The 18,406-nt window shown below is 28.4% G+C and overlaps 1 protein-coding gene across 1 annotated transcript; it reads right to left on the minus strand.

The window, feature by feature from the left end:
* Positions 1–10,239: 10,239 nt before the first annotated feature.
* Positions 10,240–17,581, minus strand: LOC117175966. Its single transcript, XM_033365851.1, has 5 exons — positions 17,497–17,581; positions 17,065–17,301; positions 13,801–13,916; positions 13,394–13,724; positions 10,240–10,376 (listed from the first exon to the last, which is right to left on the minus strand). The coding sequence occupies exons 3-5, from the start codon at positions 13,900–13,902 to the stop codon at positions 10,240–10,242; spliced, it is 570 nt and encodes a 189-aa protein (XP_033221742.1). The 5' UTR covers positions 13,903–13,916; positions 17,065–17,301; positions 17,497–17,581.
* Positions 17,582–18,406: the final 825 nt, after the last annotated feature.

Here is an 18,406-nt window from a genome sequence, read left to right on the forward strand (position 1 = left end):
GAGCTTCATTATGAACATCCTTTAACATAACAAAACAAAACAAAAAATTGAGAAATAAATTAATTTTGAAACCAATAATTATTTTTACTCTAAAAAATATTCATTTTTAACAAAGCTACGAATAGTTAAAGTATTATTTGAAAAAATAAATTCTTAAAAAAGAAAAAACTTATTTTTAAGTAAATAGTTAAATTTTCAACATAACTGCTCAATTTTTAAATAAAATGATAAATCTTCAAATGCAATAGTTTAATTTAAAACTAAAAAGATCGATTTTTAACTAAAACAATGAATCTTCAACTGAAGTAGTTGGATTTTTTAAAACAAAGCATTTATTTTCACTAAACAAGATAAATTGCCAACCAAAACATAAATAAGTAGATTTCAAGTAAAAAATTATGTCCAACCAAACATTAATTTTCAACCAAAACTATGGAATTTTCAATTGGAATAAAAACAAATAACTTTCCACGCAAAAGTAAACTAATTTAAAAAAATGGTAACATTTGCAAACAATATAATGAATCTATAGTTAATATTGTACATTTTTAACTGGAATAGTTGACTTTCAAATTAAATTGATGTTATTTTAACTAAACTGTTTAATCTGTAACTAGAAGATTTAAATTTGAGACCAGCGATATGATTTGAAATCTAACAGAATAACTTATACCAAAAAAGATGAATTTTTAAACCAAAAAGATCATTTTTTAACAAAAAATTAAATAATTAAATTTTTTGTCAAAAAATAAATTTTTTAGCAAACAGATGGATTTTGATCTAAAATTATTGAATATTCAACTGGAAAAATAGTTACATTTTCAGTTGGAAATAATATTTTACCCTCAAAAGAAACAAATATTCAACAAAATAGGTCAATTTTGGAAAAAAAACTCCTTTTCATCTAAATAAAAAACAAGTTTAGTATCAAATAGCTGATATTAAAAAAAAGAATTTTTATATAAAATAATAATTTAGCAAAAATAAAAAATAAATTTTCCATAAAAGAGTTTAACTTTCAGCCAGAAAGATGAATTTTTAATTAAAGTGATAAATATTTAACTTAAATACTTAAATTTTGTAACCGAAAAGAATAATGTTTAAACATTAAGATTAACTTGCAAAGAAAAAGATATGTTTCTACAGAAAAAGAGCTTAAAACAAAAATGTGGATTCTCAACGAAATAGTTGAATTTAAATTTCCAATTAACTGAGATAAATTTGTATCGAAAATGTTGAGTTTTCAACAGGAAAATATTCATTTTTAACCAAAAATCGACATTAAAATTTCTGGTCTAAGGAATTAATTTTTACACAAATATATTTATAAGCATTTCACATATCAATTTTTTTTTTAAACTTTAAATTCATTTAATTAAATCACATGCCCATTACTATCCAAAAATTCTATGAAATTCGTCATTTGTGATTTTTCTCTGTAACAAACAAGTAAATCAAATGTATCTACCTAGAAAACCTATCTTTACATTTTTAAATGTTTAAAACGAGAACAAAATTTTAAAAAATTCCTTGAAAGTCGAAGACAAATAAAATATTCTGTCTTGAATAGGCGCCGAGGTATTGTCCTTCAAAGAACCCGGATTTTTTCATAAAAGAGGTTAAAACCCCAAATTCGGAAGTTTTTTCTGTAGTTTAGAACCTGTTTTATTTACATAAAAATTTTAAAACTTCAATTAAAGTAAACAAAATTTCGAGTGATTCTAAAAAAATCAAATGATCTAGCTTAAACAGGTCATAAGTTATAACCTTCAAAAGTTGACCACTTTTCACCTATTTTCAGGGCAAATTATTCGTGTTCAGTTTTTTTAAAATACTTCGCTTTATTTTCTTTTTTTTGTTTCACGAAAAATTTAGTTCTCGAATTTATTTTGTTAAAATTTTTTTGTAGGATGTGTAGGAAACGAGCAGTTTTGAAAAAACTATTTTTGCTCAAATAGCACAAAATAAAAGAAATTATTTTGTTTTTGTGTTGTCGTAACTCTTGATCTATTAATACCAGAAGTCAAAAGTGGTCAACTTTGACGGGCCATAACTTATGACCTTTTGCGGCTAGATCATAAGATTTGTTTTACGATTAATCAGAATTGCCTCTACTTTAATTAAAGTTCAGAATATTTTTTTGTAAATTTAATAGGCCTCAAAGAAAATATAAACTTCAGAGTTTGAGACTTTTGCTTTTTTTTGAAAAAAATCCGGGTTATTTAAAGGACCATAACTCGGCACCTAATGAAGATAGGTTTTTTTTCTTCAGCTTTTTCAGTTTTTGAACTTTTTTCAAAAATAGCTCTGAGACGTATGGCTGTTATTTCTAGAAAACTTCAAATTTTAATCAGGACCCCATAAAAACCGTATTAGCAAAAAAAATGTGCATTATATAATCAATATGGTAAAAACACGTTTTTTCGTAAGAGATGCTTGGACTAATTGTTGATGAAAGTGGTCATATTTACGCTATCCACCGCCTTTACGTCAGGAAATTGCTGAAGATTCCGAAGAGGTACTCTCGTAAATCACGATTTACTTAGATTTTCCAGATTCAGTATTCCTGAACAAATATGAATTATTATTTTCGTATGAGTTAAGAAAATACATATTGTACAACCTTTCAAAAGCCCTCCCTTCTATAGCACTCCCTTCTATAGCCCTCCCTTCTACAGTCAGCCATTCTATAGCCCTTCCGCGAATTGATGCCGCGCCACAGGCAGGTGTAACAGGAGGTGCGCGGGGTGCGCGGCGCCTGCGCTTGTCTCTCAGGCGCGCACTTAGGCGTGAAAAAACAAAAGTGGAGCGGGTTATAATCAGTTAGTTCCCACCCACGGACAGCCCCAAAATCGACGCTATAGAAGAGTTTCACTGTATTTTGATATTTTAAAGTCAAGAATCAAGACTTTCAAAATTTGAATTAAAAGCTTGGATCACTTCTTTATTTATTCACTAAATTTCACTAATATAAAAAAACGAGAAATTGATTAATAACCATAGTAAACTGAGAAGTAAATAACTCAAAGTGCCGCCTAGTGGACACTAGGGTGGTCCAAAATTTTTTTTCACATTTGTATGAAAGACACCCCAGAAATTTGTTCTAATCCACAGAAAAATAAATGCAATTTTTTGGTTTTGGAAAAAAAATGATATTTAGAGGTACCGCAAGCCCCATGGAGTTTAACACCTATTTCCCATTAGAAAAAATGACGTTTTGGTCAATCTTTTTCAGAATCCTGAATATTGTCTCAATATAGTTTAACTCTATTGAATAAAATAAAATATAGCCTTTCAAATATAAGTCTATTTTATAGGGTCCCAATAATCCCCATTAGTGAAAAAATGGGTTTTGCGAGTTATGCTGATAATTAGGTATTCACATAAATTATGTAAACAATTTATTGTTGTTTTGAGCCATTTTCTTATGGAATGAAGTTAAAATGATGTGGTTTTTTAAAAAATTTTACACTTTTTGTCCAATTTTTAATAATAGGGAAGTGAGAGTCCATCAATGTTAACAGAAGTGATTGTTTTAACTATTTATTATTATTGTTAATAAGATGCTCTTAGAAAAATGCTACAAAATTCCAATAAAAAAAATTCACTTTCAGTCAAATTTTCAATTGAGATAAATTATGTAATTAATTGAAGTCTAGAAAATTAATTGTTCAAACAATTTATTATTATTATTATTATTATTGTATTTGAACAATCCTGAAAAGAAGCAGTTTTTTCTTAAATTTATGGCTTTTTATCCAATTTTCCATTTAAGTGAGGTAATAATGATAGTTAATAGTTAATAAAATTTATCAAAAATAATTTTTTAAACAAATTATCATGACTATCTGCATCTATATCAATACCTTATACTTTCGATTTCTCGGCAATGTTTACCTTTTTGTCCTTTTTGCACTTAGTGAGGTAATAATTAATGAAAGTTAAAAAAAATTTGTTTAAACAATTTAATATTGTTTTTAACTGTCTTTTCTTAGACAACTGCTAGAAAGTGGCGGTTTTTTCTAAAATCTTTAATTTTGCATCTCTGTTTTATTGATGAATTAATAAATCAACCACAAAAAAATGATTTTTCAAATAGTATTGTTGTACTCAATATGATCGGCGTAGAAAATTTAAGGCATATTTAAATTATCTGTTTTGTTCCAGAAAATTATATTCATAGAAAAGAAAGAGATTATTCAAAATGTAGTTTTCTCTTAGGTTTATTGATTAATTGTTAATAACTAATCAGGCAAAGCAAAGTTAAAGATTTTATTTTAAAAAAACCACAACGTTCTAGCACTTACCTAATAGAAGATAGCTATATAAAATATTAAATTTAAAAAAAAAAACTTTTATGTTAACTTTCATTAATTATTATGTCACTAATTGAAAAAGGACATAAAGTAAAAAATTGCTGAAAAAACCGCAACTATCAGACATTAATCTTGATGAAGATTGTCATAAACCATAATAATTTGTTTCAACAATTATTTTTGCTAAATCTAATTAATTATTAAGCCGCGCCTAATGAAAAATAGATAAACAGTTGAAGATTTCAGAAAAAGCCGCAACATTCTACCAATTAAGCAAATAGAATATTATTAACAATGACAATGAATTGTTTTAACAATGATTTTTTATTAACTTGAATTCATTATCGCTTTAATCCTATTGAAAATTCGACAAAAAGCGAAAATTTCAGAACGAGCTGCATCTTTTTAGCATCATTTAAATATAATATTATTGATAATAAACAAAGATGGTTTAAACAATTAATTTACTTGACTGTAACTAATTACTTAATTTATCTTAATGGAAAATTCGACGAAAAGCCAAAAATTTCCGAACGAACAGCATATTTCTAGCATTATTTAGATATAATATTATTGATAATAAAAAAAATGGTTTAAACAATTAATTTTGTTGATTGTAACTAATTACTTAATTTATCTTAATTGAAAATTCAGGTAGAAGTGAATTTTCTTTATACTGACATTTTTTAGCATTTTGGTAAGAGAATATTACTAACAATAATAATAAATTGTTTAAACAATAACTCTTGTTAACATTGATGAACTATCACTTCCCTCTAATTGAAAATTGGAAAAGTGAATTTTTTTTTTAAAACCGCGTCTTTCCAACTCCTTTCTATGAGAAAATTGCTGAAAACAAAAAAAAATTGTTTAAACAATTTATTAACTGGTATTTTATGTGCCTGAAACAATTTTTATTTGAAAAACTATTTTAACCGTTTTAACCAAAAATAAAACATATCAGCTTTAACAAAAGAGTTGAATTTCAACAACAAAAAAATGAATGTTCCTAAAAAAGTCATTTTCTGTCAAAAAATACTTGAACATTACTTTATTTTTATACAAATTTCTAGCAACATAATTTAATAAAATAATTTGTAAAAAAACATTTCTTTCGTCAGATTTGTTTATTTACAAGAAAATTAAAAGTCTAATTTTAAAATGAGATTTGACAACTTTCATAGACATCTTATAAATTTTTTTTTTTTCATTTTTTTTCGGCTCAAAGCGGTTAATATTTGTGGGCAGTACGTTATTTTGAACCAAAAAAGTCATTTATTTCCCACTGTATTCTTCACAGTGTGAAAAAAATACATTTTTTGCTTCAAAATACGATTCCGGCTGACCCCGTAAACCGATTTCAATTCTTTTTTTTAAGAGTCTATAAAACTTCAAAAGAAGATGTCGCGCCTGATTTTTAATTTAGTTTTTCAATTTTTTTATAAATAAATGAATATGACGAAAAAATGGGAATTTTTTCTATTTTACGTTTTCGGCGCTCGTCAGTAATAGGAAAATTATTATTGTAATCGCCAACGTTTCATAGATGTACATTGAATAAAAATATTACATAATGATACAAAAAAATGTTATAAACAAATTATTTGTTGAAAATGTGTTTTCTATAATTTTCAATAATTTAACGGTTCTTAAAGTTATACTGCAATAAATTTAAATGGAAACAATATTTTCTTTAAAAAAAATTCTCTTAAAACTATTATTGTTAATAGTACAAACAAATTTAATAAAAAAATGCATTATTCAGGCATTTGTCTGCAGGAAAATTTGTTTTTTTTTTCGAATCCAATTTTTTTAATTAGAAATCTCATGATAATAATTAAATCTTTTCATATGACCCTAATGCCAATGAAAAATTTCTTCAAATAAAATTAAATGTATTGTTCAAACAATCTTTGCGTTTAAACCCTCTTGGGTTGGCCAAGTGAAGTACTGAATAAAAAAAGAACTTTTTCTGAAATTAAAAAGACTGACTTTGAGAAAAAATGAGTTTTCATATAAAAAAATGCCCGAATTATGCATTGTTTCCATTCCAATTTCTTGCGATATAATTTTAAAAAAACGCTAAATTATTGAAAATGATAGAAAATCCAATTTTAAACAAATAATTTGTTCATACAAATTTTTTTTGTTAATTGTATTATAATAGCATATTATATTATACAACAATTTTATTCTTATTGACGAGCACCGCGAACGATCAAATAGAAAAAATTGTCATTTTTTTCGTCATATTTATTTATTTGTAAAAAAATTTAAAAAATAAATAAAAAATCAGGCTCGACAACTTTTTTGGAAATTTTTTGAGCTAAAAAAACATTCAAAATGGTCCACATTCAAGTGTAAATGTTAAATTTATAAAAAAGATTAATTATTAAACAAAAGATGTTAAATTAGTTTTCTTTAAATGAAAAAATACAATTTCAGTATTTTAAAATAAATTGCGAGGGGGGGCGGGTAATAGCTTAGGAGCGCTATTTTGATAAAGCCGACCCTGGGTTTAATATCAATCTTTTTATAAATATTGTCTTTATATCTAAATTAAAAATAAATGACTCTCCATTGAGATGAATTTTCAACTAAAATTATGAACCTTAATCTGTAAAGACAAATTTTCTACTAAAATAGTTGACTTTTCCACAATAAATAATAATTTTTAAAAAATTTGACTTTTCAACAAATAACATAAAATTTCGACCAAAAATTTGAATTCATAACCAAAAACATGAAATTTTGACCAACAGAATTTATTTTCTACTGAAAAAATTAGAATTTTTTGAACAAGATACCTTAATTTTTAACCAAATAGTGAACTTTCGTAAGAATAAAACGACACATTTGGAATCAAAAATAGAACAGTTAAAAGTTGACTTAGAGAAAATAAATTTCAATAAAAAAACAATTCTAAAAAGGATTTTTCAATGTAAAGTAGAACTTTCAAGAGAGGCAAATCATTTTTGACAAAAAGCAAGTACTTGACACACTGGTAGAATTTTCAACCAAATACTTGTATTTTGAACAAAAAGAGGTAAATTTGCAATAAGAAATTCAATAGTGAAATTTTCTGTTAAAAAAATAAATTTTAAGCAAAAAAAATCATTTTCAACAAAATGGTTTAATTTTTCATTAAAAAGACAAATTTTATACTAAAAAAGATAAATTTTGATTTTCTAGCTCTAAAATTCTACTACATTTTTGTCTGGAAATGGAACTTTTTTTGTTTGAAGATTATTTTTTTCTTATTCGCTTATTTGTATGACAATTTATTTTTGCAGTTGCAAACCTTAACTAATTGAAGAAAAAATCAATTTTTTGTTAAAACTGTAATTACTTTCCTGAAACATTTCCTTTCCCAGTGGAAAAGGTCTGGGCTAAAAATTCAACTATATGCTAAAATCTTCTTCTTGACGTTTGAAATTAATTTTGTAGTCGTTGAAAATTCACCTATTTGATTTAAAAAATCACCTTTTCTGAATAAAATGGAGCTATTTAGTTAAAAATTAAACTTCTTTTTTCTAAATTGAACTGTTTTTTTGAAAATTTTTACATAATAGGCTAGAAACCCAACATTGCACTACAAATTTATTTCTTTTAGTAGAAAATTATACTTTTTTAATTAAAAATACTAATATTTTGTTGAAAGCGCACAAATTTTTTAATTGAAATTGTAATCTGCATTGTCATCTTGCAAATAAAACAATTTTTTAATACAATTTTTCAATCTCTCATGTCAAGTTGCAAGATTATGTACTAATGATTTCTGTTATCACTTGTTGAATAATTTTTTTTTAAAAAGTTTTCAAGTATTAAAAAAAAACAAAGCTGTCCTTGAATGCAATCACTTTCGGTGTAAAATTGAAAAGTTTTTATTTTACATTTTCAAATATTATCTTGATTCGTTGTAGGAAATCGTCGCCATTTTGTTAAAAGAAATAAGATCAGAAACTCTAAACATAAATATATTTACTCTATAGGAAATATTTTGAATTTTCATATATTATTTTTCAAACATGCCTAAAATTTGTCGGAATGAAAAACAATATTCAGTTCTGATTAATGACTACTAGTTAAACTTTTAATCCAAAAAGACAAACATTAAACAAAACAAATGAATTTCAAGTAAAAAAACTGAATTTGGAAGAAAATGCTTAAATTTTTAGCAATACCGTTTTGAATCCTGATGAAGTATCTCCAACCAGAAACTTAAGTTTAACTCAAGAGTTTAAGTTTTAACCAAGTAGCTAAATTTTCAACTAAAAATAGAATAGTTAGGTTGCAAACGGATAAAATGAATTTTTAACCAACTAAAATCTTTTCTAGCCAAATGACTAAATTTTTAACATAATCAATGAAACTATAACATAGAGAATTAATTTTCTGTAAAAAACTTCATTCTTTAAAGAAGCAGTCAAATTTGAATATCAAAAAATCAATGAAAAAAACACCATTTAAATAAAGTTTATAAAATTGTTAAACAAAAAAATAAATTGTCTACCAAAATGGTAGAAATTTCAAACTAAAGAGATGAATTTTCAAAAGAACAGGTTCATTTTCAACTAAATAAATAAATTTTTAGATAAGTAAATAAAATCAGAACCTAGAAAATAAATTTGGTTTTAAGAAGTTAATTATTTAAGGAAACAGTCTTATTTTAAATGCAGAAAATAAATTGTCTTTTTTAAAAATGAAATTTGAACAAAATATAAAAATTTTCAATCAAAGAAATAAATTGCCTACCAAAATGGTTGAATTTTCGACCTGAATGAACGAATTTTCAACCAAACAGGTGACTTTTTTACTACACAAATGACATTTTGACTAAATTGTAAAATTTCTCACAGAGGTCATTATTTTTTCACCAGATAGTCGCATTTTCTACTATAAAGATAAATTTTCAACCAAGATGCATTTCTAAGAAAAAGGTTCAACTTTGAACCCAGTATCTGAATTTACAAGAACGTTGTAAAATTTTCGACTAAAAATGATAATTAATATTTTACAAACAAAAAAACTATTATACGTCAAAATATTTGTAATTTTCAACAAAATGGTTAGAGTTTCTACTTAAATGATACATCTCCAACCAAATATAAATTTTAAAAAAAGTGTTTCAACTTTCACGTAGTTACATTCTTTTGAAAGAAGAATCATATTCAAACAAAACAGATGAAATTTAAACAAAATATTTTTATTTTTTCACTAAGAATGCGATTTTTTTGCCAAAAACGAAATAGTTAAATGTTCAGTTACAAAATTTATTTTTAGCATCCAAAAAAAGGAATTCCTAACATCCAAAAAAAGGGATTTTTAACAACAAAGTTAAACTTAGAATCAAAGCGTCGTCAAGTATAAACAAGAATCATCGACCAAACAAATAAATTTTGGCGAAAATATTTCGATCTGCAAGAAATTAGGTGAATTCTCAATCTAAAAAGATGCAATTTCACCAAAAACTGTGAATGTACAGTCGAAAAAAATGAAATTTTAACATATTTGTTAAAGATCTTATAAATTAAATTATTTTTTCACTAAATAGTTGAACTTTTCACTAAAAATATGAATCTTCAACAAAAGAAAATAGTTTTAAACTATTTGAATTACCTATTTAAATTGCTCTAAATTACTTGGATTACAAGGTTAGTACTTGGATTTCCCAAAATACTTTCAATTATTTGAATTACCCTATATTACCCCTGTATTCCCCCCGAGATCAATCTATCAGATCGATAACAATAAATAAGAAATCCCTTCTAATTTTATTCAAATTTTTTAAGTACGGTTTTTAAAAGTTAAGGAACTGAGCAATATATTATTTTAAATAGAGACAGCGAATTGACTTTTAAGGAATAAGATACATTGTTTTGTATTTTATGACACAATAATAATTTTATTTTTTCAGGAACGCTTAATTTGGAGAATAAGGGTTGAGCCAACTTGTAAGGTATTCTCGAAAGTCCCTCACGCCAAGGCCCCTGACAGTGCAAATTGAACCAACTTTATCATACGGTGGAGGTTTTCCTGCAGGAATACCGGAACCAAATCCTATTGTTGATACATATAAAATATCCCATTCAGGACATCCGAAAGTGCATGCGCCGACTCTGGCTGCAGGTATCTAAATAGTTCGATGCACCCATCCAGTAGATGGATCAAATTCAATGACCAGAAAAATTTGTTTCTCAAATTCTGTTTTCCTGGCACCCTTGAAATAGCGCGATTGCATGCAAGTGAAGCAGGCGTAATGTTGCTGATTCCAGCCCAGCGACGTTTGCACATGCACACTTTGCCGCCGAACCGACATGAAACTTTACGCCCGCTACACATAAACTGCACGACATAACTAAGAATATGGAAAAAATTGTATTTATTTTTTAAAAATTGGCATCGTTGGACCTAACAGACTTCCGTCTCCTAAGCACGATATTTCTTCCTTCAACTTATAATTTAAAGGTGTTACGAACACCAAACATCCTTTATCTGCTTCACATGCTTGTTTTCGAAGAGGTTAGGAAAAATAGTACATTGTGCATCAAGGGCGTAAAGACGGCTATTTGTAAGAGTGTCAACTTTCTAGCTGAGCGAAGTGATAGGGGAGACACAGGAATTTGTTTTTAAAATATTTTATTGAAAGAGAATCATATAGCTTTAACAGATGAGCTGAGCCAGCTTACATCGTGTGCCGGGTTCAAAAAAGTTTGGAAATATAATTTACGACCTTTTATTAGGCTTAGCTTCTCATGAGAGTACAGTAGATTACTCCTTTAACATGTTGAGTGAGCGGCTAGGACCGAATACTAGAGAGGAGAAAATATATTTAAAAAAAGAAAGGACTAGCACTTTCAGTTCGGGAGCGTCTCATTCAGATTGAACTAAAATGCACTTAACTTCACGTTTGCTGGATTCGAACTTTTGCATACCTGCGCAGAGTTACAGCGTCGAATTTATTAAGTCTTTTTTGTATTAAAAGTTGAATAATACAATCATAATTCTCGTCTATTGTGTATGTAAAATACATTTATGTAGTAGCATCTATCACATGTATTTTTCCAAAACCTAATATCATTAGTGTTCTGATTACCTCTTAGCTCCGCAAATAATCTCAGTGGAAAATACTATACATCTACATCTCGGTCATTGAACCGATATTTATTATGAGATTTCAATCCAGCAGGATAATAGTGTAGAGGATTAGAGCACTCTGCCCAAAGTAAAATAGATTTAACATAAATGTCTAAGCAGTTTATTCTTAAAAGAAATTTTCGACCTTGTACGGCTAGAGATTTTACGCATTTTCTGCTAGAGATAAGGAAAGAAAAGCCTACAATAAACATTATCATCGCTTTACACCGAAAACTGAATACAAATTTTAATTCAAAGTTTAGGAAACACAGTACGTCTTATAGACCAATTTTTGTATATTTCGAAAGCTAAGATTTAAAGTAGGTAGGTTTTAGGAACGGCTTTGTAAAATATAGAGTAGAGCAGGGATTTTGAATAAATCAATTTTCTGAAAAAATAAACTCTCGTACTTTCTCTATAGTACCCATTTACTTAATCTGAATATGACTGATCATTTAGAAGATTGATTAAAAAGTTAAGATTAAGGTAAATTTAGATAACTTGTCCAAATCTTGTGGCTGAATGGCACCTGGGTGGGGCGTCTTAAACCGTCACTCTGGGATACTGGACAACCTCTCAGAGTAGTCAGCCTTATTGTTGCATGCGAAATTTCACAAGGACGGACAACACCTTTTTCTTAGCCCAGGGCTCACCAGAAGTCAGTTATAGGCTGCAAAGACTGATAGTGTCAGTCTATAGACTAGGTCAAACAGGCCCTAATAAATCTTGTCTTTCGACTGGTTTCTAGTCCTTCACAGTCGTTGTACCTCCCGCCGGATTTCAAAAAATTCACGATAGGGATGCTGGAGCTCCATCTGATGAAATCTACTTTAGAAATGGAGAGCCTACCGTTCATTAGGAGGAACCACAGAACTTTAATCAATGGCCATGTTCCTTAAATAATCGCGGACACGCGTGAAACAGCGATGGAATTACGTTCAGCCCAGGTTGAAGTCGATCACATACAGCACCAGAGAGTTTCTCACTTTCACTAATAACGTCCGAATACCTGTTCACAGTAATCCAAATAAGTTATCCTCTAGTCCTTCTAGAAAGCACTTTGTACCAAAAAATGTTTTGGCTGTTTTGAAAAATTAGAAGAGATGAAGCCCCTGGAAGCTCAGACCACGATCGTTCATCAACGATTGATCCCTATGTAACCGGAAATCATACATCGTCCGACTCGTCACTTCCCACAACAACAGAAGAGGACCGAGTCGGAAAAATCACTGAATGAACACCGAAAGCAAAAGAAATACTGTCTTTAAATTGAAAATACAAAAATATTACATGGTCTCGAATAGCAAAATTCATTTAAACTAGTTCAAGAATCGGAATGACTACACTCGCCAGAATCCTAGTTGACACTAAACTCACAGAAAAATGGGACCGAATAAGGATTGGGTAAAACCGATTCTGTCAACAGTGAAACCTGAAGGTCACTAAAAAGTAACAAAATAACTTCAAATAAATCATTAACAGGCCGCGTAATTTGAACTCAAACTAAGAAAGGTATAGTTAAAAACAGAAATTATAAAAATTAATTGAAACAAAATATAAAACGTGGACTATAGCTTGATAAAAATAGAATTTCTGACTTTACAATTGAACTTTCCATTAAGCTACAATCTAGTTTCATATTTTGTCCACTCTTATTTTATAATTTTCTTTTTAAAATATTACTTTGCTTTATTTAAGTTCGAACTTCGCGGGCAAGTTAGCCAGAGTAATTTCGCCAGCACCTTCTGATGAGCAGTGAACTTTCCTATTGACGATTGGCGCCGGTATTCGATTTTAAAATCCCATTTCGATATTAGGAATTAGCTTGGGCAAATATTAATTTAAATAATATTAACTTCAAAGAATTATTTATTTCAATTGATATAAACATTAATTAATTACTGAGTGATTCAGATCAAAATTACGGGAACTTCCCTCACCATGAGATCCCCCGGACCTGGGCCTTTCCCTATCAGGAGAGCGCCTGAGACTATGAGCATGCAACAGTGCAGAGGCTTCGCGCAGTACATCTTCTCTCAAGGAGTACTCTCTTGTCGGGACTCCCGTCACGCCAAGGCCGTGGATAGCGTAAATAAAACCACCTTCATCACCGTGTGGAGCTTGTTTATGAGGTTCTTTGAATTCATATCTTATTGTTGATACATATAAAGTCTCCCAGTTACGGCCTCCGAAAGTGCATGCTCCAACTTGGTTTGCAGGAATGGGAATATATCTACCCACTGAACGGGAGAATGGATTTAATTCAATAACCTGAGGAAAATAAGAAAATTTGCTTTGATTCAAAGTTTGATTTTTTGAAATATATTTAAAGAGACTTAATCCTTACTCCACTACCTCCAAGAAGAGGCGCCCAGAGCCAACCTCTCATATCAATTGCTATACGACCTGGTTCGCCGTGTAGGTTATAAAATTCTGTCAAGTTCAACATGACGCGTCTTCTTTCTGAAATGATTTCATTACTTGTTAAATTATAAAAACTTCAAATCCCACACAATTTATTTATTAACAGGGTTAAAGAATTATAATTAACCTTTCTGATCGAAAATTCATTTCTTGGAATAAAAAATCAAGTTTTTTGTTAAACATTTAGTTTTCTTATTTAAAATCAATAGTTTCATATGATCGAATCCATTTTAAGTGAATCAGGTTCTACAAAAATTCACAAAGTTATTCGTATTTGAATTTTTGACTTCGTTTTACAAACAACGCCAAATTTTCTCTAAACTTATAGACTTGAACTTCAAAGATACGAGCTCTTAACAATCGAAAGCTCCACAACTACGAGCGTCACAAATCCATGGGAGCGAACACGTTTCCTCTCTAACCCCACACTATTTGAAGGTTAGGCGCGAACAAGCTTACGCTTCCTTGATTCGACGTCCCCGTGCGCGTAGTAGCCCTTGTGTGTGCTCGCGCATTACGGCCGAAATCCAAAAGTCGCAGGAGTATGAACCCCTTTCACACTCATATCTTTGGAGTTACCGATTCCCGATTTTCTTGTATCTTTAGAGTTTGAGTGATTTCTTTTGACATAGTTAAGATATTTTATATTTCTTTCCACGTTCCAGCAGAGTTAATCACTGACTGTCGAAGTCTACGAAAAAAGTTCGAAAATTCTCAAAATGAACAAAATGGCAATGGTTTGTCTGAAAATACTGAAAGTCGATTTTCTCAAAAAGCTTATATTCTTATATTCTTTATCAATTTTTTGTTGAATGTTTACCATCACAAGGAAAATATCATGTAAGCTTTAATCCGTTATAATGAGTTTTGTGGTCATGATAATTTCGTTGTACAAAATTGAATATATCTTTTTTTCTTGCTTACAACACATACGAAAAAATGTTAAAAAACTAGATTGCACAGTTTAAAAAAGTTCTGAAAAAATTTGTTCACTTATTTATAATATCTTTTACCGCTTTCAAGAGAAATAAACAAATGTAATATTTATAAAAACAAAATCTCTTGACTTCAAAATTGGTTCAGCACGCATATGATTTATCAAATATCTTTTACATAAACAAAAATTCGTAAAAAATAATTTTCATAATAAAAATGGTGGCCGTTTCCGGTTTGCGCATAAATTTTCCATGTGTGTCTTGGTCTTCAACATGTTTCTTTAATAACAATAACAATAATGGGCAAAACTCGAAGAATAAATTTAAATGTCGAACGACTAGTTTGTGCACAGAAAAGCAATTTTTAATATAGTTAATAAGAGATTTACACAGTTAAAGGAATTGGCTGCTATGCTGCCAGAATAGTTTCCTGAAAAAAATATTGAATTTTTTTATAATCCTCTTAAAGAGTACAAGATATCACAAAGGAGTATAAAAATTTTTCTAGAACTTTTTTTAATGTAAAAACTAATTTCTTAACATTTTTCGTATCTATTTTTGTGACCAAGGAAACTAAGAAAATTCGATTTTATGAAGAAAAATTCTGCTGACCACAAAAGTTATTTAGCCCGTATAAAACTTACAAGATATTTTACTTATGTTGGTAAAAATTCAACAAAAAATTAACCAAACATATAAGTGTGGGTTCAAGTAATCAAGAATTGGTAAAAATTTTTTGTATCTCCAAAAGATTCTGCGACTTCAAATATAGAACCTGCTTGATTTAAAATCGATTTGGTCATTTAAAAATTTATCTAGATCCATTTTTGGTTTAAAATCTATTTTTTAAATTTCAAATACTAAATTAAAATTTCTATTTTTTCGTTTGATTAAAGCTTAATTTTTATTTGTTAGGAATATAACTATTTTGAAGGAAAATAATTTCCTCAGAATTGAAAATTCTATTTTTTTTACTTAAAATTTTACTATTTCGTTTTCTATTTTTATTTTTTAGAAAATTAATCTTCTTGGTTAAAAAATTATATATTTAGTAGAAAAATGAACTGTTTCATTGATGGTTTATTTGATTTGGTCCAAAATTACATTGCTTCGAAAAAATTCCAGTCATTCAATTTTTTGTTAGAAATTTATCCTTGTAAAATTCAGCTTTTTTGGCAGAAAATTAATTTTACGTTTTAAAATGTATCAGATTAGAACAAAGTTTAAATATTGGATTAAATATTCATATTATTGTTTTGAAAATTGATGTTGTTAGCGGAAAGTTACCCTAATATACGTTTATTTGAAAATTTATTCAATGTTGTTTAAAATTGTACTATTTGATTGACAGTTCGACTTGAACAGTAAAAAATTATTCTATTTAGTTGCAAATTTAACTATTGTGTTAGAAATTAACTATTTCATTGAAATTTTGTGATTTTGTTAATAATTAGATTTTCTTATTCGAAATAATTTTTTAACTGGAAATGTAACAAATTCCACTTTTTGTGAAAAGTTGATTTTTATTTGTGAAGACTTAACTGTTTGTTTTGAAATTCACATATTTTCTTAAAAATTGAGATTTTTTGGTAGAAACTTGATCATTGTGGTTTGAAATTATTCTTTTCTAGTTTAAAAATTCACCTTCATCGTAAAAATTTAATATTTCGTGACGAAGAGGGCAACTAATTTGTTGGAACATAATATTTTTGCTTAAGGATGCGAATATTTGGTTGTATTTTTTTGTTATTACAAATATTTTTTTGATCTCAAAATTTGAATTTTCTGTTTGCTCAAAAAATTACCTGTTTGGTTAAAATTGCATTTAGTTTATTAAAAATATATCTTTTCCGGTACAAAATTAATCTTCTTGGTTGAAAATTCATCTCTTTTTTTCAATTCGTTTTTTTTATATATATCTTTAAACCTAAAATTTAAATCTTCAATTTCTGGTTTAAAACCTAAATTTTTTAGACACAGGTTCATGTATTTTGTTAAAAAATGGCCTTTTTTTTAGAAATTTTGATTAGACAATATCTTTTTATGATAATTTATTTTTTAAATTAAAATTATAAGTCGTTTATTATAGCTGCGAAAATCATCTTTTGTAGTTGGAAATTTATTTATTTTATTTTAAACTCGTCTTTCTGTGGTTTTAAAATTAAGTTGTTTTGTTGCAGATTAATTTGTGAATATGGTATTTCTGTAAAGAATTTTTAACCTGTAAATGAAATTTTTTACTAAAATCATACCAAGAATTCCATATAGTTGCCTAAGATCGTAGCCTATGATTTTCTTTTTCGGAGAATCGGCGTAATAGAATGTATAAGGAGGTGGACGTGTTGTAAATGCTACAGCGGGAGGAGGGTACCACACAAATCCACCAATTCTCGAACTAAGTTCCCAAAGGCGTCTCTGAACTCTCCCAGTGGCATCCAAGCAGTACAAAGATTCCGACAAGGGTGTTTCCGGAATATCGTTTGTCGTCGCTGGAATACAATATATAAATATAAATATAAATATGATAAATGACCGAAGAAAAACAACTCTGGTAACATGTTTTGTTGTGTTTAACAAGAAAGTAATTTCGAACGAACACCAGGTTTGTCAACTTTGACCGGTGGGTCGGTAATCGAAAAAATGTTAGTTGAAATAAGTTATCACGAGAAAGTTGTTCACTAGACCTTGAGAGAGATTTCCTTAAGATTTGAATAAAATCGGCTGAAAATTGTGGAAATGGCAGCAAGTTAGAATCAATGCACGCTGCCGCTGCATTTCTCCGGTCTCAGAGAGGTGTCACAGTGATCCCAGATCTGAAATGAGACGTGGTCCAATACTATCACAGGTCTATATCCGTGTGAATATAGTGGGAGACAATGTAAATGAGTGGGTTGCGCGCGCAACTCATTTCTCCTCCTCTGAATTTGAAAACTCGAAGGTGCACGATTGCCGGTCGGAACACTTCGGCGGTTCTATTTATATCTCTATCTGCTTTGAAATAAAATGAAGAGATTGAGATTTTAATATTTCGGGATTTTGATGCTGGCGATTCTCATGATTTGAATACTTCTCGCGCCTCTTTATATACGTATATTTCGAGGTTACGTTATTTTAAGTATTAAATATAATTTGTATAAATATTAATACCAACTATAATTATGTTATATTATAATAGTCTTATTTATATCTTGATCCGCATTTGAAAGAAATTAAAGAAATTGGCGATTTTGAAATTCATCTCATTTGGATAAAAACCCAATTATTTGATTGAAAAATTAATTATTTTGTTGAAATTGTAACTATTTTATAAAAAAGTCCTCTTTTCTATCCAAAGTTCAACTACTTTGTTAAAAATTATTTTTTTTTATTAGAAGGTGCATCTATTTCATTGAAAATGCATTTTTGAAACTGACAACATTTTTCGGTTGAATTATCAATTGTAAATATTTTTTTGGTTGCAAAGTCGTTTTGTTGTAAATGCCACTGTATTGTTAAAAATTAAAATCATAATTTTTGGGCGGAAAATTCAATTATTCCCTTAAAGTTGAACAACTATTTACCTTTAAATTGGGTTAAAAAATCAGCTTTTTTGTA

This window comes from Belonocnema kinseyi, chromosome 7 (genome assembly GCF_010883055.1).
Source record: "Belonocnema kinseyi isolate 2016_QV_RU_SX_M_011 chromosome 7, B_treatae_v1, whole genome shotgun sequence".
NCBI lineage: Eukaryota > Metazoa > Arthropoda > Insecta > Hymenoptera > Cynipidae > Belonocnema > Belonocnema kinseyi.